This window comes from Caretta caretta, chromosome 1, assembly GCF_965140235.1.
Source record: "Caretta caretta isolate rCarCar2 chromosome 1, rCarCar1.hap1, whole genome shotgun sequence".
In the NCBI taxonomy this organism is placed as follows: Eukaryota; Metazoa; Chordata; order Testudines; family Cheloniidae; genus Caretta; species Caretta caretta.
Window position 1 is genome coordinate 349,595,059 of NC_134206.1, and position 24,717 is coordinate 349,619,775.

At 44.9% G+C, this 24,717-nt stretch overlaps 2 protein-coding genes across 5 annotated transcripts; one reads left to right on the top strand and one right to left on the bottom strand.

Moving 5' to 3' along the window:
- Positions 1-1,171: 1,171 nt before the first annotated feature.
- SMKR1 (small lysine rich protein 1) lies at positions 1,172-16,910 on the bottom strand. Of its 3 annotated transcripts, XR_012666635.1 has the most exons (4): positions 16,696-16,910; positions 15,267-15,328; positions 11,940-12,092; positions 11,075-11,205 (listed from the first exon to the last, which is right to left on the bottom strand). XR_012666635.1 is itself a non-coding variant. In XM_048836773.2 (3 exons), the coding sequence occupies exons 2-3, from the start codon at positions 14,868-14,870 to the stop codon at positions 11,002-11,004; spliced, it is 276 nt and encodes a 91-aa protein (XP_048692730.1). In that variant the 5' UTR covers positions 14,871-15,328; positions 16,580-16,705; the 3' UTR covers positions 10,740-11,001. The 3 variants fall into 3 exon arrangements, 1 of the variants encoding a protein (XP_048692730.1); XR_007354711.2 differs by lacking the exons at positions 11,075-11,205; positions 11,940-12,092 and adding an exon at positions 1,172-1,433; XM_048836773.2 differs by lacking the exon at positions 11,940-12,092 and having other exon boundaries at positions 10,740-11,205; positions 14,799-15,328; positions 16,580-16,705.
- A 979-nt stretch (positions 16,911-17,889) lies between these two features.
- LOC125630570 (uncharacterized) lies at positions 17,890-21,842 on the top strand. 2 transcript variants are annotated; one of them, XM_048836733.2, is made up of 2 exons: positions 17,890-20,575; positions 21,767-21,842. In XM_048836733.2, the coding sequence occupies exon 1, from the start codon at positions 18,688-18,690 to the stop codon at positions 20,536-20,538; it is 1,851 nt and encodes a 616-aa protein (XP_048692690.2). In that variant the 5' UTR covers positions 17,890-18,687; the 3' UTR covers positions 20,539-20,575; positions 21,767-21,842. The 2 variants fall into 2 exon arrangements, with proteins under 2 accessions (XP_048692690.2, XP_074980681.1); XM_075124580.1 differs by having other exon boundaries at positions 21,741-21,817.
- Positions 21,843-24,717: the final 2,875 nt, after the last annotated feature.

Genomic DNA, 24,717 nt, shown 5'->3' on the forward strand with positions numbered 1-24,717 from the left:
CATGCAGACAAGGAGCAGTGGAAACTGAATGCAAGTTTTAATAGCTGTGAAGTCCCCCTTTGCTGACCAGTGGCTCTGGAGCAGGGCTACAAGCTCGGCATGCTGGTACTACATCATCATTCAGACCTGAGATGACCAGCAGTGGACCCAGAACTTCTGCACGGAGAAGGCCACATTTCTTTGAGGAACTTGCTCCCCACCTTTCAGTGCCAGGACATGCAGCTGAGACAGGCCATACTAGTCCAGAAGCAGATTTACTATTACTATCTGGAAGTTGGCTACCCCAGACAGCTGCAGGTCTGTTGCTGGTCAATTTGGCATTGGCAACTGAACCGTCGGTGCTGTGGGGATGGCGGTGCTGTGGGGATGGATGTTTGCAAGACAATTATTGCTGTGGTTCACCCAAGTGTGGTGAAGATTGATAATGGCCCAGAAATAAATTTGAGCAAATGAGCTTCCCGAACTGTCTTGGGGCCACTAGGGACACATATGTCCATTGTGTGCCCCCTCCCCCACCCAAGATGCTTATAAGTTTGTAAATCAAAAAGGATACTACTCACTACTTATGTGAGTTAATCACGGAAGGAGAATCATAGACACCAGTATGGGAAGCAGGGATAGGGTGCATGATACCAGTGTATTTCAGAGAGCTGGTGTTTTCAAATTTGGACAAGTGGGACTTTATTTCCACCCTCCAATATGACTATCAAGGGCGGCGGTGGGGAGGGGGGGAGGGAAGGTCTGTGTCCATTGTTGTTTTGGGAGACCCAGCCAACTCTCTGCTGCCCTGGCTCATGAAGCCCTGCCCTGATGTGAGAACACCTGGAAGAAGGTTTCATAGTTGTAAGATGGTGGTAGAATGTACATTTGTCCAACAGAACGCAAGGTGGCATTGCCTACAAAACTGGTTGGCTGCTAGTGCATGTAATGCCCTTCAGGTCACTGGGAGATGCTATGCACTATACAATACATGTGAAGAGAAGAGGGCGTACGTTGGCCAAGAATAGATTCATGACTGGGCTGGCTTACAGGCTTGGTATAAACCGTCAGAAAGTGCCCCTCTGATAACTGGATTGGATCCAGGTGAGTGAGGGTAGAAATGGATGCCTTGTATTTCCACATCCTTGGTTTGGAGGGGAAAATGGGAAAAAGGGATAAAGTGAGCACAATGTTAGGGTGGTGTAGCAGTTTATCAATTCTATGTATTAATCTGAGATTATATTACAATCTTTGCATTGAAGTTCCTGGCTCTCTCTGTTGTTGTAAGGGCTATCCACACCTTGGTGTCAGCCTCTGGCCAGCTGGCAGGATAATGTCCCAGACGCTATCTCCTCTGTTCCAGTGGTGTGGAAGCACAGGAGAAGTGTAGAACTGTTGCCAGTTGTGCAGCCTCTGTGCAATGTGGGGTTTAAAAGTTGAACCAGTGACTTCCACTGTAGAAAAAGAGAGGAGGGTTGATGGCAAGAAAATATTGCTCGGGAGGAACTGGAGAACTAGCAGCACCAAGTTAATTAGCCTACAGCCACAGTGCAAAATGGATGGGTTACCAGCATGAGAATAAGCAGCACTTGGGGTTTAGTCTATAGACCTAGAAGGGCCAGCTAGCATGGGCTGACAGTATACCAAAATTGGGTGAGAAGTTTTTTATGTGTGGATGAGAGATGAATTTGGACAACGCCTGAATCAGAGCCCAGGTCAGCTGGGCAGTGAAGACATAACCATACCCTAAAGTTGAATTTGATTAGGTCGCTGGTAAGAGATTAGCACCACTGTTCCCGCTAAGCTGTGCACGTGTGCCTGCACACACTGATCCTAAACCCCGCGCACACGGCGAAACGTCGCGCGCACAAAAATTTGCACAGAAGCACAACTATTTGCACAGAAGAATTTTTGTGTGCACACGGCCTGTCAAAAATTAGAGGGAACATTGGTTAGCACCTGCCATGGAATTTTAATGATTACAAATGAGCAAGGATTTGGTGGTAGATCTCATCCAATAGAAAACATCATCATAAGGCTGACTCTGCCCTCCAATCAGTCCATGATGTCAACATCCATCACCCACTTGTTTCAAACAAGCACCTTCGTACTTTCTCCGATACTGCCCCTCATACTTGGGAAAAGCTCCCCATGAACATCTGCAAAAGTAAATCATTGTCTTCCTTCAAAACCCTCCTTACAACTCTCCTTTGCCAGGAGGCCCACAAAAACTTGACAACGGTTGTGCTGCTGTTGTGCTAAAACCACTCCCGATCATGCTGACCTATATTGTCTCATTGTTTCCTTGTACCCCCCCATCAATTTACTTGTATCCATCTGTTGTCTCTTATCTTCTACTTAGATTGTAAGCTCTTTGGGGCAGGGTCTGTCTTTCAGGTCTGTGTTTATACAGCATCTAACACAATGGAGGTCTCGTCCATGAATGGGGCTTCTAGGTGCTACAATAATACAAATAAATAATACCAGAATAGCACCTCTTAACACTGCACTGTGTCATTGGCTCAGGGATGATGAGTCAAGGAAGAGGTATCACTGTCAACCTGCTGAACTACCAAAACCACATACACTAAGGCCTTGTCCACGTTAGATTTTTGGGGAGAAATTACCCACCATTGCACTAGTACCATTGCAATTCCTCTGGTGGCAACAATGGCAGGCGCACTACTATAGACAGGGTACCAGCATTTACTGACATTTTCAGCACCGTGTTTTCTAGACCAGCCCTAGAATGCCAGTGAAACTGCAATGCGGGGAGGTTTCTAAGCAAAAACAAGAGTCTACTGTAGACATAACCAAAAGTATTCCTTAGTCATCTCCCATGCACACACTGACGTTGCTTATCTTAGGAGAACAGGTGGGATGACAACAAAGTGTCTATTACAATGCTGTACTTATATCGGGGTTGATCTTTGGTGTGTTGGAAACAAGCAGGCTGTATAGAGCAGTGCAGTGGAAGGAGCATTCATGGCTGCAGTTATGCTAGAAGTCCATTTCCTACAAAATGTAGGCATTTTGATGGCATTACGGATGGCATTACTTAGCTGGCTACATTTTGAACCACTTTGAGGTTAGAATCTCAGACTCTCAGAATTTTGTGCGTTATGGAAAGGAAATTGATAAAATGTTTTTAAAAAACCCACCTATCTTAGAGAGATAGATTGGAAAATCACAGAAGATATTATAGCCAGTATGCCACAAGCAAGTGAACAAGAATTATAACATAAAGAAGTAAACAAGCAATTTTGGACATGTACAGAAGGAAAGTCTTAAACTGCTGCCTGACCTTTTCCTTCTCTCTAAGAGTGGGAAAATATCCTTGCATCTATTTCTTTGTTTCGGTCTTTTCTACAGTGATTGTTCTGTAATGGACTATAAAGTAGATTTGCATGACTCATAAAGTGCTGGGCTGTTTTTCATTACTCCAGGGAGAATGTTGATAGTACAATAGGATTGTAAGTAGCATGATTCTAGGAATCATCTTTGAATTGGTTCCTGATGCCACCGTGCCTAGATAGATGGATTAGACAGAAACTGTTCCTTTGCTTGGGGATCTGTAAGAAGCCGAATTCATTAAGGCCATGCATTAACCACAGCTAGATACAGCTCATTGTCAGGAAGTTTCTCCTAATCTTAGTCCAAATATTTCATCTCTTACATTTAATTCTTTAGTCCTAGTTCTTCCTCCTTGAACTGCCCTAGATAAATATTTGCTTAGTTTATGTGTTGCTTTGCCAAGCTCTACCTATTTAGCCCTTAACTTTTCCTCATAATTCAATTCCTCCAGACTGTGAATTATTTTTAATTTCTCTCCAACTTGTCAATGTCTTTCTGGTGGAGAAATGTCCAACTAATTGCACTATTTCAGGTGTAGCTGTACCAGAACCATATCAAGAGGGTTTTACAGTACTACCTCTCTGTTCTGTGATATGATACCTCTGGGCATGCTGCCCAGAATATTATCTTTTTTTATAGTCAGTCTCTCCTAGGTGGGTGAGAGTGCCATATGGAGGTAATGCACCCTGAGCATGGAATAGAGATGGTTTGTGAACCCCAGGCTGAGAAAGGCCCATTGGGTTAGGAAGGGTGTGAGTGGAGGGGAGTTCCTTCTGAGGTTATTTTTTTAGAACTGTATTTGGGATTCAGGGATGATGGCCTCTGTTGCCAGCCTTGGAGGGTCTTTCGGTGCCTGTCTGTGTCATCAGCTGCATCCCTTCAAACTGGCCAAGAGGGCTGAACCATACTGTTTTGTTTGGTGATATGAAGGCCCGATGGGGGGAAATCACAGTTGTGAAGGCTTGGAGTCCCTGATCTCTGGTCAGCAGAAGATCAGGCAGGAAAAGACTTTGTATAAGGTGAAAACCTGGAACAAAACACCTAGTTTGGGGCAGGACCCACCTTTTTGTTCTGTGTTCGTATAGCACCTAGCATAATGGGGTTCTGGTCCATAACTGGGACTCTTAAGCATGACAGTAATACAAATAATAAATAATGTCATGGTGGCAGTGGTTTCACCTGTTATTTTGCAGTACCATGGGATCTAATTACCAAAAACAGTCAAGGCTTCAGTTTGGCCTCTTAGGAGCCTGCCCCTCCTGCACGACAGTTACTTGTCAAAACAGAATCTGTTAATAATTACTTTTTTCTGCCAACAGACACAGTATATAGAAACAAAAAGTGATAATGCTGGATGAGTATAGTCAATCTCCTCTGCACCATCTCCTCTGGCAAGATGGTAGTTTCAGCAACATTTATACAGTGACATCTCTATGAGAGCCCATTCATTATTATTTATGTGCCGACCGTGTGCCAAACTTCTTGCAGTATAAAAGCCAGGTCCAAGTCACAAAGAGCTTACAACAAAAATAGGTAATGGACAGATGAAAAACAGGTTGCAATGAAAAGGAGATGAGCAATGCAGTTTGTTATAGTTCATGCTTCATAGGTCTGAGATTTTAATTTATTCATCTTTAAAAAATATTTTGTCGATTTTTAAAAAAATATCAGCGTTGTTAACACTCCCTTGTGGGGTGAACTGATTTATGGAAGACATGTTTCTGTAATTCTTCTATCCTTCTTTCTTAAAAGACCACTCCAATGTTTCCACAAGTGCACTGAGGGCAATTCTGCTCTGCCTTCATTAAAACTTTATCAGTTTTGATCCATCTTTATTATGCAACCATGCTTCCTTAAGTGGTCACTGAAGACTAGCTTTATTGTGTGACATTATGGTTTGCTTTCCTTCATTTTTATTCTGCGCAATTTCAACCTAAATTGCATACAGGAAAAAGTCATTTTTTTCCATCTGGTATAGCCACCTGAATGTGATACGTATGGTACATTATACTTATCTCTTATTAGCAAGAATAAGGGGGGATATAATAGTGATAGAGGTCTATAAAATCATGAATGGTGTGGGGAAAGTGAATAAGGAAGTATTATTTACTTCCACAAGTTGTGTGTGTGTTGTGTGAAGAACTCATTGCCAGGGGATACTGTGAAGGCCGAAAGTATAAATGGGTTAAAAAAAGAATTAGATAAGTTCATGGAAGATAGGTCCATAAATTGCTATTAACCAAGAAGGTCAGAAACACAAGCTTATGCTTTGGATGTCCCTAATCCTTGACTTCCAGAAGTGGGGAGTAGACGACAGGGAAGGGATCATTTGATACATTGCCCTGTTCTGTTCATTCCTTCTGAAGCATCTGGCAAGGTCACTTTCAGAAGACAGGATGATCGGCTAGATGGACCATTGGTCTGACCCAGTATGGCTATTCTTATGTTCTTAAGAATCAGAATGGTTGAGTTTACCACTGTAGTGAAATAATAAGCTTAAAAAGATATAGTTTCTTTCCCCTCTGGCTTTTGGAATATAGATGACCTTCCAAAGGGATAAAATTTGACTTTTTTATTTTTATTTAAAAAGTAAAGCCTGCAAGAGATGGGCCTTTTACAAGAAATTCCAGTCCTGTTTAGGTTGCATGACTCTATTATGACTGAAGAACTAGTGAAATGTTAACAACACAAGAATCAACAAAATTGAGAAGGGAAGGTATCTTTAGTCAAACTGTTGAAAACTTTTTTTTGTAAATTTATTTTTGTTGACACCTATTGAACTTCAATGTCTTATTAACCTTTTTGATAAAGAAAGCTTTTAATAAAAGATTCAACATATTTGCCCCTTTTATTATGGAATTAGTACTCATAAACATCCAAGAGGTCCTCCAACAAAACCAAAGAACAACAAACTTGATATTTCTAATGTAGAAAATAAGCAGAAAAAATATTTAAACACGTACAACTTTGAAGGCCTTTCTGCATCATCAAGAAGCAATAAGGGATACAAGCCCAAAAATCCTTTCCAGGTCACCTTTAAAGACATTAGCACAGAGGTTAGGCCTAAAACTTAGTTTTTTATATGAAAAATGTGTGATAGAAAACTTGCATTGAAATAAGAGTATGTAAGAGGGAATGCTTGAGGCATGAAACTTTCTGCTGCCAAGTGTGGTGGATTGTGCCTTCTGCTTAAACGCATTTTTGCCAATATGTAGCCTCCACTCACACATTCACTGGATAACCACATTCATGTGCTCCCTGACGCACACCACCCAAGGACATGCAGGTGAGAGGCCAATGTATTTTTAACAGCATGGTTTTGACATAGAACTTGCTACAGGAAATGCTGATCTTACTCACTCTGAGAACAGCACACGATGCATGACAACTGCTAAGCAACAGATAGCAGAAGGGAGGAAATACTGTTAATGCTGTAACAAATGTGTGGCCATCTAGGACATAACATTTTTAACTGTGCTACACACCAACCCTTCAGAACTTCACAGTTCCTAAACCACCGGCTTCCATTGTAACAATTTGTTCACTTGCGTGAGTATAACATGTAGGCAGGAGCTACACCTAAGAAAGTTTTTCTTAGATTGAGGCAGGACAAACTTTATTGATGCTTTTTATTTTTTTAGAAGCAGAGCCTGAGGGGAATCACGTTTCTCCCAAGCTCTGACTCCTACTTATTGTGATAACAGAATGTGTAAAACCATCTGCAGTAATCTGGTAGTGACTGAGGGTGTATCGATGCTACAAGCGCTGCAGTGGTACAGCTAAATTGACCTACATTTTCGGTGTAGACCAGGCCTGAGGCTGCACTAATGTCACATCAATCATTTGTGCTAAAGAATGATCTCCACTAGCGTTTAGCAGAATGCACAATGACACAGTTTGGCAAAGAGGTCAAATTACTACAAGAGGAAAAACAAGGAAATGTGACTTTGCTTTGCAGGGATGACAGGTAAGGATCCCTTATCATCTACCCAATTTATTTGAGCATAAGCTTTCGTGAGCTACAGCTCACTTCGATGAATGCATCCGATGAAGTGAGCTGTAGCTCACGAAAGCTTATGCTCAAATAAATTTGTTAGTCTTTGTTAGTCTACAGGGCAATGTATCAAATTGTAAGGTGCCGCAAGTCCTCCTTTTCTTTTTGCGAATACAGACTAACATGGCTGCTACTCTGAAACTTATCTTCTACCGTATATTGTAAGGCTTTATGTAAAGCTTTCCAAACATAAGAAATTAATAGCAACTTTTCAGCTATATTCGAGGGCCAAAGCTTTAACGTCTGCACTTCACCAGCCCCCATGTGGAGTCCTAGGCCTCATCATGCAGAAATTAAAAACTTTTTTTTTTTCCCGTATTTAAGCCTAGAGCTGAAATCTGTCTTGCAGAGCCAATACTCAGTCTGTTACAGATATGTTAAAAGGCTGGATTTACGTAGGAACATAGCCATACCAAACTGGACTGTGCTCTATCTAGTCCAGTATCCTGTCTTTGACAGTAACCAGTACTAGCTGCTTAAGAGGAAGTTGCAAGAAATCCTGCATTAGGCAGTTATAGAATAACCTGCCTTTAGGGAAGTTATTTTCCTAAATTCATTAGTAAGAGAGTGACTTGTGCAACAAAGTAGAAGATTTTCTCTCTTCCAAGCTCTTGGTGTTTTTTAAAGTCCTTGCTAATGCAACTCAGGATTTTTTTTTAATCTATGTAAAATATCCAAATGTTTTGTTAAGTAATTTGAAAGTGCATAGAAGTCACATCACACTTTTCCTTTGCCCGAGTAACTGAAAGATGGTAATTCTCTCCCTCAGAGAATCTACCACACTGATACACTGCTGTGAGGATAGCAGGTCAATGAAGGAGCTGTATGTGCTGGGCCTGCTGCAGAGCTTCTATGGAGCACTCAGGAGATCAGGTAGAACAGGAGACTCAGCAGGCCCTGAAACGGGAAGGCTCACCACACAAGGAGACAAATCTGAGTCTCTCAGTGGACTGGCAGAAGCTACTTGGTTCTCCAGTTTCTGAAGTCAAACCTCCCTAGCTGAGATTAACTGGAGAAGCTTTAGATTTACCGACAGACCTGAATGAATTGCTGGTGATTAGCTTTTGGGCCCAACAGTGAGTGAGGAAGCTTTAGGAGTTGTCTGCTAGGTGTCAGAGTAGCAGCTGTGTTAGTCTGTATTCGCAAAAAGAAAAGGAGGACTTGTGGCACCTTAGAGACTAACCAATTTATTTGAGCATAAGCTTTCGTGAGCTACAGCTGTGTTGCTCTGCTGATTTATGAAGCCTTCCCCTTCAGGCCTGAAACAGGGTGAGGACCTTTTCAATTTGCCTGACAGACTTCCTTGCTACCTCTCAGGCTTAGGAGATGCCTCCTCAGAAGCTGCACAGCAGCCAGCACAATAGTTGCTTTGCTTTTTGGTAATTTTCTCTTTCCTCCATTTTTTAAAAGGAAATTTTCCCCTCCAGCCCCACCTGCCGTGACTGTTAGCAAGAACAAATGGCATAAAAGGAAGGAGAGGCCACAGGCACTTCTAATTTAGTGACAGCAGAAACAGAACTTGGTTCATTCTGTTTCAAGAGCTACATAGAGCCCTTTCACTTGAGCTACAGGTGAATCACTTAGCAACATAGACCACATGACATACAGCTAAATAGTCTTAATTGTAATGTGTTCATGAACAATCTACAAACCAAGATTTAACACACTTTGAATAATTAAGAGATTTAAGAAAATGTCAGCTCCTTGCGGGCATTTCACAGAAAGAGGCTATATGCATGGAAAGAATTATTTACCCAGCTCTTCTGGGCAGTGTCCCTTGAAAATAAGCCAAAAGTGCTGGAGACACTAAGTCTTGGAGGACAGCTGGCAAAGCACAAATATGTTCCAGTGCCTGGATGCACAATCTCTTCTGGATTCTGGGACGGAACTTCGCACCCGCTCTGCATCCAGGCTCATCATTCATCCAACAGCTTTATTTGGGTATCAGATTGTATCACTTTTCCTCAAGTATCTTTTGCCTCTTTTGTAAATTGATCCTGTACACCTGTCTGACAAATCATCCAAAAACTGGTTCAAGCTCTGGTGTAGCTTGGGATGCACTGTGCATATAGGGCAGAACTTTGCCTTCTCTCTTTGGAGCCACAGTATGGAGGGGAAAGAAGAGTCACAGCTGTATGGTGGGACCAGAGACTTCCTGCTGGATGATGGCAGTAGAATGTGATTCTATGGTGAGAACCTGCCACTGGGGGTGGGAGGGTGGCATGCTGGGCAGTACAGCGGACAGGTCAAGGTCAGTTATATCTGTGCAACACCACTAGAGTAGCAGGTTTGCACTAGTGTAAAGAATGGAAGTATTTGGCCCTCTAAGCAGAGCCACAGAGCTATGAACTCTCCAAATGAGACCTGTGCGTAGAGCCATTCTTATGTTTTTATGAAATCTCCATCTTGCAGGGCCTACCAGGCATTTAATACTAAGATGGGTCAAATTATTATTGGTTCTAAGTTGCTCTTCCAAAGTCCATAACACACTTTACCTAGAACTCAGAAAGGTGTCCAATTCTTCCTTACTTCAAAGATAGTCAGAAATTGCTTTCAGTCCAATTCTTCAGGGGCTGTTCAAACAATGATGCTAAACCTGCAACCAAAGGGGCCATAACCCAGGCAGAGACTGGCTGAAAGTTTCCTGCTCATGTTATGCCAGATGGGGTGGAGCACAAGCTTTCATGCTGGCAATAACTTGAGCATCCTAGGGAATCAGGATGTCTCCCTCTTTTATTGTAGCCCTGGCTCGTTGCAGATTCTCCTCTCCTCCTTTTTAAGGAGGACACTTCTATCCAATCATCCCCTAACTTCCCCCACCACATACATCAGTTCTTGACACATTCCCTATTGCCCCAAACCTCCGAGCTGGCAATGCATAAGAACGTGGGATAGTGAAGAAAAACATTTCATACCAAATCCTGGGTCTTGTAGGTGGGAGTGGATGGGATAAAATGTGCTTGAACCAGCCCTGTGATAAATACGTGCCATGGGCACACAAACTTTGCCCAACAGGTGACTGGTTAGCAGTTTGCCAGGCATCCAAGAGTTGCATTTAATCTGTATAAAATGGAGCTGCTTGTAGCCACTCTAATCTTTAACACAAAGCTTGTGGCTTTCAGCCAGGATACTCGGATTGAGAGAGATCACTGCATGTTGGGCCATGAAGTCTCCATGGGCTGCATTTTATGAGACTGCACTTTGGCAACCCTTGGTTTAAGCAATGGCAGACACACCAGCTTTGGTGTGCACTGGCTTTCAGGGACTACATTAGATTTCTAGGAGCAGGAGTAGCAGCAGGAGCTATGAGTACAAAACTAATCCCTCCCCCCCCCCACATCATTAGAATTGCTCACAGAGGTGCAATGTTTTATTTGCTGCCAGAATTAGCAGGCAAACGGCCATGGTCAGTATTACACTGGTACAGTAAGCATCTTAAATTAACATTTACTATCTTATGCTCGAATCATAACAAGAGTGTCTTAAGTACTAGCCTTCACAGTGATTATGGCAAACCTTAAGAGTTAAAAACCTGAGTGATCAGTTTGCTTTCAATCCTTTTCATGGTGAAGCTTGATGTATCATGGGTCCCTTGCCTTCCATCCATTAGATTATTACTTTCCTTTCTTCCCTTTCTTTTTGGGGGAGTCAGGCCAGTTAAAGCCACGGAACTCCAGGCAGGCAGCAGCATTGTGAGAAATGTAGTAGGCATTGAGCATGGCAGCTGGGCTAAGGATATCCACTTCGCTCACTGGCTTCTTTGTTTTCTTCGGGGAGCCTTTGGATTTGCTGCGTGTGGATTTGCCACCTTTACCTGCCTGTAAAAGCAGAACAGCAACAAAACACCCAGGGATTGCAAATAGATCTGGATCATGATTGTGTCAATGCCATCTACAAGAACTCAGAGCACCTCACTCCTACATTGCAATACTGCCTTTCTCACCCAGTACTGGGGTCCCACCTAAAGCTACACTGCTGCACCAAAATCATGATCTGCAGCACCCCCAGTGAAGTTAGTCCAGGGTCTCTTGACCACAGACTACTACCCTGGGTGTGGATTTTGTTAGATGGACTAATAGCTATGACATAGTAGGACAAACCTACCAAAGTGATATCTACTCTATGGTCCAGGTTAGATTGTGAAAAGGTCAACAGAAAGGAAAGGCTGCATAGATATTTTTGATAAAACTGGTGGATTAAAGTGAGCAATCTAACCAGTCAATTAGTGCTCCAAACTGTGTTTATCTCTAGTTAAAAAACTATATCTGCACAGGCTGAAAGTTGTTAGTCCATACAGAACAGGTAGTTACTAAGCGCTTCTTGAAGAATGCACTAAAATGTCATTCTGAAGCACATAAAATGTCGTATCACCATCCTCTACTCTTCACCTGTTTGTCTTGAGACTGTAAACCAGGATGGTACAGCACCCAACTGGGGCCTTTGGCTGCTTCCATAATATAAATATGTACTACTACTGCATCTAAGAGCAAAACCATAACTACCCGCTTTAGCAAATACATCTATAACGAGCAAGTATCTATTTAATACTCACCAAGAGCCTGATCGAAACCCTACTGAAGTCAATGGAAAGACTCCAATCAAATTGAATGGATTTGGCTCAGGCCCTTTGCTCCCATCGTGCTGCCTCAGAGGACAGATTCTCTGCATATGGTCATTTTGAACATTTAAAGATCTAATCAAGAATCTGTAGAGAAAACATGCAGAGGAAATATGGAAACACTTCAAGATGAGCGGATGCCATGAGGAGAAGGAAGTGCGATTTTTTGGGCTACAGCACACGTGCAGAGAATGGAATGAGGAGCCATTTTCGAGAGGAAAGGTATTCAAGAATACCTACACTTCCTAAGTGATTAAAAGCTCTTGGACTTTGTCCTCATGCCAGACACCACATCCACTGCACATGGGGTAGCCTGTGTTACTGCCTACCTAGCAGTGCGTTATACAGGTAATTTCACATGCTCTTCTGAATGACTGGATTGATGCATTCTTCACAAGAAATGCATCAGTTGATGCACAAGAGAAACAAATGACTTTGATGCAGTCAGAAAAGTTATGAACATCATCATCATCACTTCAGGAGACAACGTTATCACTATGGAACAGGAATGCATGTGCCACATTTTTACAACATAAACCATGAGAAGTACCTCCATGGCTCAGTACATGTCAGCAGAAGAGAGGCATAAATGGAAACTCAGTGACACAGTCCTGGAACATGACTCATCTAAATCAATCCACAGATAAACATGAAGGAACATGTATGGTAAAAATAAGAGGAAATGCAATTCAAATGAAACACAGAGCCAAACTGCAGCATCCTCAGAAAGAGAAAACAAAATCCCCCCCCCGAAGGAAAATGCAGAGCACAAGCTGTAGGGCAGTGGTTCTCAAACTTTTGTACTGGTGACCCCTTTCACACAGCAAGCCTCTCAGTGCGACCCCCCCTTTATAAATTAAAAACATCTTTTACATATTTAACACCATTATAAATGCTGGAGGCAAAGCGGGGTTTGGGGTGGAGACTGACAGCTCGTGACCCCCCACGTAATAACTTCACGACCCTCTGAGGGGTCCCAACCTGCAGTTTGAGAACCCCTGCTGTAGGGAATGAAGGTTTAGCATACAACACTACCTGTCATGTGGAAAGCAAACTGCTTGCAATCAGACATCGATTAGCATAAGTGACAAACTTTCATACAAATAGTAATTGCATAGCTATAATTTGCTGAATACTCATTGTAATGGAATGTGTATGGTTTATGACGTAAGTGCACCGCTTACGTAGATTGATTTTTAAACAAGCCTCCTGAAATACACTCCCATACATTTGTGCCCTAAAAACAGATGCACTGGCAAATTTTTGAAGTGCAATTACTTTCCTGCTGGAAGTTTGGCCCATAGTATTAAAGTGTCCACAGAATTTTGTGATCTTTCAGAATGAAAAGGAGGACTTGTGGCACCTTAGAGACTAACCAATTTATTTGAGCATAAGCTTTCGTGAGCTACAGCAAGATACTCTGAAACCTGTCAGAATGAAAGGCACTGTATTTAAGTGCAAGTTGTTATGGGGCCACACAGTTATTCGGGAGGTGACAATTGTCTCACCACTATTTCTCTCCTTCATTGTGAGAAATGCCTCTGACCTCCCGCTACTTTGCTTGCCCACAATCATTATCAGCAGTGAAGCACTTTCATTATTTCTGATGAGCTCTAGGTCCCCATTTCCTGTCTCTCCATTAAACTGCAGAACAGGAAGCTGAAGTTTGCATGTTGCAACATGTCTAGTAACACTAGAGCAGTGCTACTCAAAGTGGTGGTCTGCGGACCGGTGCCAGTCCGCAAGCCATCAGCTGCCGGTCTGCGTGCACATTGGAAAAAAAAATTGCGGGTCCCCAACATTATACAGCTTGAGAAGCACTGTCCTAGAGGATTCCAACCTAGGGATCTCTTACAAACTTCCCAGGCATCCAAGGGCTGCATCTCACTTGTACGGCATTGAACAGATCATGGCCCTCCCTCATCTCACAGAGGCATAGCTCAGACAGTTCACAGATCCAAACAAGATCTAAGTACCTATTCTTGTGGCACCTTAGAGACTAACCAATTTATTTGAGCATAAGCTTTCGTGAGCTACAGCTCACTTCATCGGATGCATACTGTGGAAAGTACACAAGATCTTTTTATACACACAAAGCATGAAAAAATGGGTGTTTACCACTACAAAAGGCTTATCTTTAGATAAGCTATTACCAGCAGGGGAGTGGGGTGGGGGGAGAGAAAACCTTTTGTAGTGGTAAACACCCATTTTTTCATGCTTTGTGTGTATAAAAAGATCTTGTGTACTTTCCACAGTATGCATCCAATGAAGTGAGCTGTAGCTCACGAAAGCTTATGCTCAAATAAATTGGTTAGTCTCTAAGGTGCCACAAGTACTCCTTTTCTTTTTGCGAATACAGACTAACACGGCTGTTACTCTGAAACCAGTACCTATTCTATTCTGGTTCTTATTCCATGCCCAGCATCATGGTATTTTGGCACCTTCCGAAGATGCTGGACATTTCTACTCTTGTGGAAAGTGCAACGGAATCTTTATTGACCCCAAGTGGTCAGAATTTTAATTTTACGAAGCACGTGTAATGCTCTACTGCCTACTTACAAATATGGCAAAGCAGAATCTGGTGCATCCAAACACACAACTTAAAACGTACGTTAGGTAGGTCAGTTTGTGTTCTTCAGCTTCATAATACAGTAGAACCCCAATGTAATGAACGCTGGTCTTACAAATGGCTGGTTATATGAACCGTTTTTATCCCTTGATCAATAAGGTACACATGTATTTACTTGAATAAGGAGCACAGGTCAGGTGCACTCACAGCATGGGTGTACTGACCTTCCTTACACACTGCTCAAAGTGCCTTTTTAGTAATATAACAAAAGTGCTGTATGAAGAACATGTCGACATCCCTTCACATTCTGAAGTCTTCAGTGCACTGGAAATCCCTTAGCCGTGGTTTGATGAACAAGAAGAAAACGATGCAGTGTAACTTGGTGGCAAAGAAGAGATACAGTTCTTTTAAAGCGAAATCAGCTATTTATTTAACCAGTGACTATAGGGACACAACAGCACAATATGTTCATACAATACTGTATGAAGTAGTGAAATCCATCTGCAAGATTGTAACAGACATATTGTATACATTTATTACTATTCATTATGTACACTATCACTGAACAATTAGTAAGCAAGTTTATGCACCCTTCCTACTCTAATTTTGAACTCCTCAGTTCCCAATTAGTTCACAGATTGTTCTGCATAAATAAATATAATTGTACATTTAAAAAAATTAACTTGTATTACCATGGTAAGTCCTTTTATTGACCTGAACTGATGGACTCAGCATGAAGCCCTGAAGATAGAACCTGCAATATACAAATCATGCAAAGGGTTACATGCTATGCAGATATCACAGTATTGCTCTCTATTCCCCCTCAACCCTATGGCCATTTACAAAAAGGAAATGGAACAGGTAATAAAATGAGCTCCACCGAAAAAACCTTCTGTCTTGTACAGATAACTACAGTAGGCTAGAACTGTTTTAATTGTAAATGGCAAGAACAGATTGGTTGAATCATCTACACCAGTTGTTCATGACTCCATAGGTCTACTTAAGATTTCCAGCTTTGCTCTGAGACAGGAGTTCTCCTGTGTTGTAAGAGACCATCTGAATATCAGAAGTGCAATGAGTTAAGAAAGAGGGTGAGGGAAGAGACCTAAATTGCAGCTCACTGTGTTACACAGATAGCAAACTGGGAAAGAACCTAGTGGTGGTAGATGTGCAAAAGTTCTGTTAAATTACTACAGTTTATAATTAACAACCCTTCCCCTTAAAAATCAACCTCAGTTCCTGCAGTTTCAAAATTGCATTTTTGATTGGAGAGGGAAGGAAACATTCTCTCTCAGAAAAAAGAAAAGGAGGACTTGTGGCACCTTAGAGACTAACCAATTTATTTGAGCATAAGCTTTCGTGAGCTACAGCTCACTTCATCGATGAAGTGAGCTGTAGCTCACGAAAGCTTATGCTCAAATAAATTGGTTAGTCTCTAAGGTGCCACAAGTCCTCCTTTTCTTTTTGCGAATACAGACTAACACGGCTGCTACTCTGAAACCATTCTCTCTCAGGTATTTCTTAAGCTCCTATCACCACAGTATCCTACTTCAACTCCACTGCTGCAAAGCAGGGGAAGAAGAAACAGGAGAATTCGATCGCCGAGGAAACTTTCTCACACGTGATCAGCACTGCACCATCCCCTCCAAGGAAGTTGAGCAGCACTGGAACAGGTGACCCCTAGAGGATTTTAAGCCCAGGTAGGGGTGGTCCAGGTGTACTGAATCTTGCCTCAGCTCAGGAGGGACGAGGACTAGATGCCCTCTTGAGGACCCTTCCAGCCCTACACTTCTGTGATTTATTTTCTCCTTGCAGAAAGGCGAGTTGAGGACAGCCTGCAGGGCTGTCTTGCCAGGCCTCGCACTCGTCCCCCAGCCGGGAGCGCCCCTCACAATCCCAGAGCCGCACAGGGGACGTTACAGCCACCTTACACCCAAGCCCCAAACCAGCCACGTAGCCTCGTAACCCCAGGAACACCGCACCGTTGAACAGCCCGATTACCAACCCGTGCGCTGGGAGCGATGGTGCACGCCTGCCCGGGCGCAGGGCTGCAACCCCCGTGGCCAGGGAACACGCTCCCCCCGCCCAACGGGAGCCCCCCCGGCGCGCGTGCAAACACACCGCCTCTCCTGCGCGGGCCGCAGCCCGGAGCGCGTGGCAGCACGGCTGGCCGGACCCGGGGGCGGCTCGCGCTCCCCGCCGGGGCCAGGCGAGGCAGCCAGCGGGCGTGGCCTCCTCCCAGGAGTGGGCGGGGTCTCCCCTCTTGTTTACACCTCCCACGTCCCGTTACCAAGGCGCCGGCGAGGCTCGGCCAGGCCCCGCCCCCGCCCCCGCCCCCGCCCGCCTGCGTCCTCTCCGCCGGGGGAAGGGCGGAGGGGGGGCCGGAAACCCGGGGAGAGGCGCGCGCGCGCGCGCCCCTTCCACCTGTGGGGCCCAACGGTCACCCACCTCAGGGAAAGGGCGGGAAAGCTCTCCCGGGGCAGCGGGGTGTCGCCCCTCCCCGCTCTCAGCATTGGAGACTCTGTCAGGAAACAGCGCCAGGGGCCGACCGGCCTCCCGCACCGCACACCCTGTCATAACTATAAAGGGAAGGGTAAAGCCCTTTGAAACCCCTCCTGGCCAGGGGAAAGCTCCTCTCACCTGTAAAGGGTGAAGAAGCTAAAGGTAACCTCGCTGGCACCTGACCACAATGACCAATGAGGAGACAAGATACTTTCAAAAGCCGGGAGGAGGGAGAGAAACAAAGGGTCTGTGTGTGTATCTATAGGCTGCTTTTCTGCCGGGGATAGACCAGGAATGGAGTCTTAGAACTTTTAGTAAGTAATCTAGCTAGGTACGTGTTAGATTATGATTCCTTTAAATGGCTGAGAAAAGCATTGTGCTGAATAGAATAACTATTTCTCTCTATCTTTTTTGTAACTTAAGGTTTTGCCTAGAGGGGTTCTCTATGTTTTTGAATCTAATTACCCTGTAAGATATCTACCATCCTGATTTTACAGGGGGGATTTCTTTATTTCTATTTACTTCTATTTTTTATTAAAAGTCTTCTTGTAAAAAACTGAATGCTTTTTCATTGTTCTCAGATCCAAGGGTTTGGGTCTGTGGTCACCTAGGCAAATTGGTGAGGCTTTTTATCCAACATTTCCCAGGAAAGGGGGGGTGCAAGTGTTGGGAGGATTGTTCATTGTTTTTAAGATCCAAGGGTCTGGGTCTGTAGTCACCTAGGCAAATTGGTGAGGCTTTTTACCAAACCTTGTCCAGGAAGTGGGGTGCAAGGTTTTGGGAAGTATTTTGGGGGGAAGGACGCGTCCAAACAGCTCTTCCCCAGTAACCAGTATTAGTTTGGTGGTGGTAGCGGCCAGTCCAAGGACAACGGGGGGAATATTTTGTACCTTGGGGAAGTTTTGACCTAAGCTGGTAAAGAGAAGCTTAGGAGGTTTTTCATGCAGGTCCCCACATCTGTACCCTAGAGTTCAGAGTGGGGGAGGAACCTTGACATGGTGGCAAAGTGGTGGGATTAACCTGAAATCATTTTGAGATCCAGTTGAGATTTTTTGAACTAGAAATACAGATTTTTAAAAAGGAAATTTTTTTTTCCTTTGGAAAGGAAGTCCAGAAAGCAGTTGAAACTGAAAGCTGAAACTGTGGCCAAGCAGAGACAAAAGGGGATTATCTTGTGAATTGCAGGTTTTCTTTGCCTGGAGGCAGGGTACTTAACTCCTGCAGGGAAATTCACAGTCTTCCAACCCAGAGTTTTTTTTTCTTTTCTTCCTAAAAGTAAATAGGGGGGGTGTGCTCTACCCATTTGCCTGGAGACAAAAGTGGCAGGGTTTTTTTTTTTAGGATTTTGATTTTTTTGTTTTACAAGGAGCACAGGTTTGAAAAGGAATTTTTTTTTCTTTGGGCTGGGTAAGCAGGTTTCCAAGTAGTTGGAGGTTTTTTGCTTTAATTTGGGCCCAGAGCAGAGACAAGGGAATTGTCTTTTTCTGTAGGCTGACAGTCACTATCAGAGAATAGGTATTCTATTTCAGCACAGCAAAATTTTACAGCCACGTTTTGTTTGTTTATTTCTAAACCTCGGGTGTAAAGTTAGTTAAAAACAGAGAGGTTAGAATGACCAAATCCTCAGCTCGACTACAGCTGGAATTAGCCAAATTTCAGGCTGAGGAAAAACAAAGGGAACATGAAAGACAGATAGAACTCATGCGGCTGGAGAAGGAGGTACAGGAGGCTGCCCACAAGAGGGAAATGGAGGCAAGGAAGCATGTGGAGGAGGAGAAGGAAAAAGAGAGGAAGCATGTGGAGGAGGAGAAGGAAAAAGAGAGGAAGCATGTGGAGGAGGTGGAGAGGATAAAGGCCCAGCAGAATATACCAACAAACCCTAGCAATCCTTCTCCAGGTACCACTTCCCATCCCAGAAAGTTCCCCACCTACAAGGCAGGTGATGATACTGAGGCCTTAGAAAACTTCGAAAGGGCCTGCCTTGGGTACAACATCTCTACTGACCAATACGTGGTAGAGCTGAGGCCGCAGCTCAGTGGACCCTTAGCTGAGGTGGCAGCTGAAATGCCTAAAGAACACATGAACAAGTATGAACTGTTTAAATCCAAGGCGAGAGTCAGAATGGGGATAACACCCGAGCAGTCTCGTCAGAGGTTCAGAGCCCTAAGGTGGAAACCAGACATGTCATTTACCCGACATGCCTACCACATTGTGAAACATTGGGATGCCTGGATATCAGGAGCAAGTGTTGAATCTCCAGTAAATTTGCCCTTCCTAATGCAAATGGAACAATTCTTAGAGGGTGTTCCTGAGGAAATAGAAAGATACATCCTAGACGGGAAGCCCAAAACTGTAATCGAGGCAGGAGAGATTGGAGCCAGATGGGTGGAGGTGGCAGAGAAGAAGAAAACTGGTCGCAGTTGGAGCGGAGACCAGAAGGGACCACCCCAGACCACACCCTATTACCGGGGGCCGCCCAAAGCCCCACCTACCTCCCAAAGAACCCTCCAGACCCCTTATCGTCCCACCACCCCATTCTCCAGCAACCCTCCTCGCCCCAGTGACCCGTCAGCTGGACGATGTTTTAAATGTAACGAGCTGGGGCATGTAAAGGCCAACTGCCCCAAGAACCCCAACAGATTACAGTTCATTGCACCGGAATCACACCAGAGGTCCACAGGCCCAGATACCTCCCAGATACCCTTGGAGCGGAGGGAAACTGTGAGTGTGGGCGGGAAGAAGGTCACCGCGTGGAGGGACACCGGAGCACAAGTGTCAGCTATCCATGCTTCCTTAGTGGACCCCAATTTAATCAACCCAGAGATCCAAGTGACGATTCAACCCTTCAAGTCCAACTCTTTCAATTTGCCTACAGCCAAGTTGCCTGTCCAGTACAAGGGCTGGTCAGGAATGTGGACTTTTGCAGTCTATGATGATTATCCCATCCCCATGCTGTTGGGGGAAGACTTGGCCAATCATGTGAAGCAGGCCAAGAGGGTGGGAATGGTCACCCGCAGCCAGGCTAAACAAGCCGTGAGGCCTAGCTCTGTTCCGGAAACTTCTATCAGGACCCAGTCAGAGGTGATGGACCCGGACCCCAGGCCAATGTCTGCAACAGCAGTAGTGGATCCAGTCCCAGAACCGGAACCAGCCAAACAACCAACACCAGACCCCGTACCAGCACTGAATCCAGTACTTGCAACCTCAACACCAGAGGGCCCCACTGAACCTGAACTGGCAGCAGCCGATAACCCTACACAAGAGGCTCAGCCGGAGCCTGAATCCCAACATAGTGCACCAGCGGAGAGCGGTTCACAGTCAACAGAAACAGCTCCATCCCCTATATCGCTTCCAGAGGGACCAAGCCTAGGTCCACAATCCCATGAGGAACTGATGTCTCCAGCATCAAGGGAACAGTTCCAGACCGAACAGGAAGCAGATGAAAGCCTCCAGAGAGCTTGAGCAACCCACCGCCTCTCAGCTCTTCTAATCGATCCAGGTTTGTTATAGAAAGAGGACTTTTATACAAGGAAACTCTTTCTGGTGGACACCAGGAAGACTGGCATCCTCAGAGACAGTTGGTAGTTCCAACTAAATACCGGGCCAAGCTCTTGAGCTTAGCCCACGATCACCCTAGTGGCCATGCTGGGGTGAACAGGACCAAAGACCGTTTGGGGGGGGGGGGGGGGGTCATTCCACTGGGAGGGAATGGGCAAGGATGTTTCTACCTATGTCCAGTCTTGTGAGGTGTGCCAAAGAGTGGGAAAACCCCAAGACCAGGTCAAAGCCCCTCTCCAGCCACTCCCCATCATTGAAGTTCCATTTCAGCGAGTAGCTGTGGATATTCTGGGTCCTTTTCCGAAAAAGACACCCAGAGGAAAGCAGTACATACTGACTTTCATGGATTTTGCCACCCGATGGCCAGAAGCAGTAGCTCTAAGCAACACCAGGGCTAAAAGTGTGTGCCAGGCACTAGCAGACATTTTTGCCAGGGGAGGTTGGCCCTCCGACATCCTCACAGATGCAGGGACTAATTTCCTGGCAGGAACTATGGAAAACCTTTGGGAAGCTCATGGGGTAAATCACTTGGTTGCCACTCCTTACCACCATCAAACAAATGGCATGGTGGAGAAGTTTAATGGAACTTTGGGGGCCATGATACGTAAATTTGTAAATGAGCACTCCAATGATTGGGACCTAGTGTTGCAGCAGTTGCTCTTTGCCTACAGAGCTGTACCACATCCCAGTTTAGGGTTTTCCCCATTTGAACTTGTATATGGCCGTGAGGTTAAGGGGCCATTGCAGTTGGTAAAGCAGCAATGGGAGGGATTTACACCGTCTCCAGGAACTAACATTCTGGACTTCGTAACCAACCTACAAAACACCCTCCGAACCTCTTTAGCCCTTGCTAGAGAAAACTTACAGGATGCTCAAAAAGAGCAAAAAGCCTGGTATGATAAACATGCCAGAGAGCGTTCCTTCAAAGTAGGAGACCAGGTCATGGTCTTAAAGGCGCTCCAGGCCCATAAAATGGAAGCATCGTGGGAAGGGCCATTCATGGTCCAGGAGCGCCTGGGAGCTGTTAATTATCTCATAGCATTCCCCACCTCCAACCGGAAGCCTAAGGTGTACCATATTAATTCTCTAAAGCCCTTTTATTCCAGAGAATTAAAGGTTTGTCAGTTTACAGCCCAGGGAGGAGACGACGCTGAGTGGCCTGAAGGTGTTTACTACGAAGGGAAATGTGCTGGTGGTGTGGAAGAGGTGAACCTCTCCATGACCCTTGGGCGTATGCAGCGACAGCAGATCCAGGAGCTGTGCACTAGCTACGCGCCAACGTTCTCAGCCACCCCAGGACTGACTGAACGGGCATACCACTCCATTGACACAGGTAATGCTCACCCAATTAGGGTCCAACCTTACCGGGTGTCTCCTCAAGCTAAAACTGCTATAGAACAGGAGATCCAGGATATGTTACAGATGGGGGTAATCCGCCCCTCTGAAAGTGCATGGGCATCTCCAGTGGTTCTAGTTCCCAAACCAGATGGGGAAATACGTTTTTGCGTGGACTACCGTAAGCTAAATGCTGTAACTCGCCCAGACAACTATCCAATGCCACGCACAGATGAACTATTAGAGAAACTGGGATGGGCCCAGTTCATCTCTACCTTGGACTTAACCAAGGGGTACTGGCAGGTACCGCTAGATGAATCTGCCAAGGAAAGGTCAGCCTTCATCACACATCTCGGGCTGTATGAATTTAATGTACTCCCTTTCGGGCTGCGAAATGCACCCGCCACTTTCCAAAGACTTGTAGATGGTCTCCTAGCGGGATTAGGAGAATATGCAGTCGCCTACCTTGACGATGTGGCCATATTTTCGGATTCCTGGGCAGACCACCTGGAACATCTACAAAAAGTCCTTGAGCGCATAAGGGAGGCAGGACTAACTGTTAAGGCTAAGAAGTGTCAAATAGGCCTAAACAGAGTGACTTACCTTGGACACCAGATGGGTCAAGGAACTATCAGCCCCCTACAGGCCAAAGTGGATGCTATCCAAAAGTGGCCTGTCCCAAAGTCAAAGAAACAGGTTCAATCCTTCTTAGGCTTGGCTGGTTATTACAGACGATTTGTACCGCACTACAGCCAAATCGCTGCCCCACTGACAGACCTAACCAAAAAGAAACAGCCAAATGCTGTTCAGTGGACCGAAAAGTGTCAGAAGGCCTTTAACAAGCTTAAAGCGACACTCATGTCTGACCCTGTACTAAGGGCCCCAGACTTTGACAAACCGTTCCTAGTAACCACAGATGCGTCCGAGCGTGGTGTGGGAGCAGTTTTAATGCAGAAAGGACCTGATCAAGAATTCCACCCTGTAGTGTTTCTCAGCAAAAAACTGTCCGAGAGGGAAAGCAACTGGTCAGTCACTGAAAAAGAATGTTACGCCATTGTCTACGCTCTGGAAAAGCTACGCCCATATGTTTGGGGACGGCGTTTCCACCTGCAAACCGACCATGCTGCACTGAAGTGGCTTCACACCGTCAAGGAAACTAACAAAAAACTTCTTCGGTGGAGTTTAGCTCTCCAAGATTTTGATTTCCACATCCAACACATCTCAGGAGCTTCTAACAAAGTGGCTGATGCACTCTCCCGTGAAAGTTTCCCAGAATCAACTGGTTAAAATCGTCCTTGAGATGTGGAAAATATTGTTAGTCTTTATGTACTTGGTAGTATATTTAGAGATGCATGTGTCTTATTAACTCTGTTTTTCCTAGAGCTCCAGGAAGAAATCCCAGCCAGTGTTTCACCCTAGCTGAGATTTGGGGGGCGTGTCATAAATATAAAGGGTAAACCCCTTTGAAATCCCTCCTGGCCAGGGGAAAGCTCCTCTCACCTGTAAAGGGTTAAGAAGCTAAAGGTAACCTCGCTGGCACCTGACCAAAATGACCAATGAGGAGACAAGATACTTTCAAAAGCCGGGAGGAGGGAGAGAAACAAAGGGTCTGTGTGTGTATCTATAGGCTGCTTTTCTGCTGGGGATAGACCAGGAATGGAGTCTTAGAACTTTTAGTAAGTAATCTAGCTAGGTATGTGTTAGATTATGATTTCTTTAAATGGCTGAGAAAAGCATTGTGCTGAATAGAATAACTATTTCTCTCTGTGTATCTTTTTTGTAACTTAAGGTTTTGCCTAGAGGGGTTCTCTATGTTTTTGAATCTAATTACCCTGTAAGATATCTACCATCCTGATTTTACAGGGGGGATTTCTTTATTTCTATTTACTTCTATTTTTTATTAAAAGTCTTCTTGTAAAAAACTGAATGCTTTTTCATTGTTCTCAGATCCAAGGGTTTGGGTCTGTGGTCACCTATGCAAATTGGTGAGGCTTTTTATCCAACATTTCCCAGGAAAGGGGGGGTGCAAGTGTTGGGAGGATTGTTCATTGTTCTTAAGATCCAAGGGTCTGGGTCTGTAGTCACCTAGGCAAATTGGTGAGGCTTTTTACCAAACCTTGTCCAGGAAGCGGGGTGCAAGGTTTTGGGAAGTATTTTGGGGGAAAGGACGCGTCCAAACAGCTCTTCCCCAGTAACCAGTATTAGTTTGGTGGTGGTAGCGGCCAGTCCAAGGACAACGGGGGGAATATTTTGTACCTTGGGGAAGTTTTGACCTAAGCTGGTAAAGATAAGCTTAGGAGGTTTTTCATGCAGGTCCCCACATCTGTACCCTAGAGTTCAGAGTGGGGGAGGAACCTTGACACACCCCCAAAGGGCCGACTCGCCACCCCTACCACACACACCTAAAGGGCAAGGGGACAACCAACCTCCCCCCCCCCCCCGCCCCATGCTCCCAAAGTGCAAGGGGCTGACGAGTCTGCCCCTAGCCCCCAAATTGCGAGCAGTGGACCATGACCAGCCTTCCCCTCTACTCCCAAAGCACAAGGGGTTAATCAGTCTTTCCTCCCCACAAACTAAGTGCAAGGAGCTGACCAGAATCCCCCCCCCCCCCCCCCCCCCCGCCCCAAGGAAGTCTCACAACCCCTATCGCCAGTTTTCATTAAAATAAGTGAGGAAAATTCCTTGTTTTTTGGTGATGAGGGTCAGGTCTTACCTCCCAGACTCCTGTTAAAGTACTATAGACCCAAG

What these genes read in the sequence shown, in the direction of transcription:
- SMKR1 (XM_048836773.2), bottom strand. Translation starts at nt 14,870, where the DNA reads ATGTCGACATGTTCTTCATACAGCACTTTTGTTATATTACTAAAAAGG. An exon ending in TTGAGCAGTGTGTAAGGAAG is followed by an intron (nt 11,206 to 14,798) that starts GTCAGTACACCC and finishes CTGCTTTTACAG; the next exon opens with GCAGGTAAAGGTGGCAAATC.
- LOC125630570 (XM_048836733.2), top strand. Translation starts at nt 18,688, where the DNA reads ATGACCAAATCCTCAGCTCGACTACAGCTGGAATTAGCCAAATTTCAG.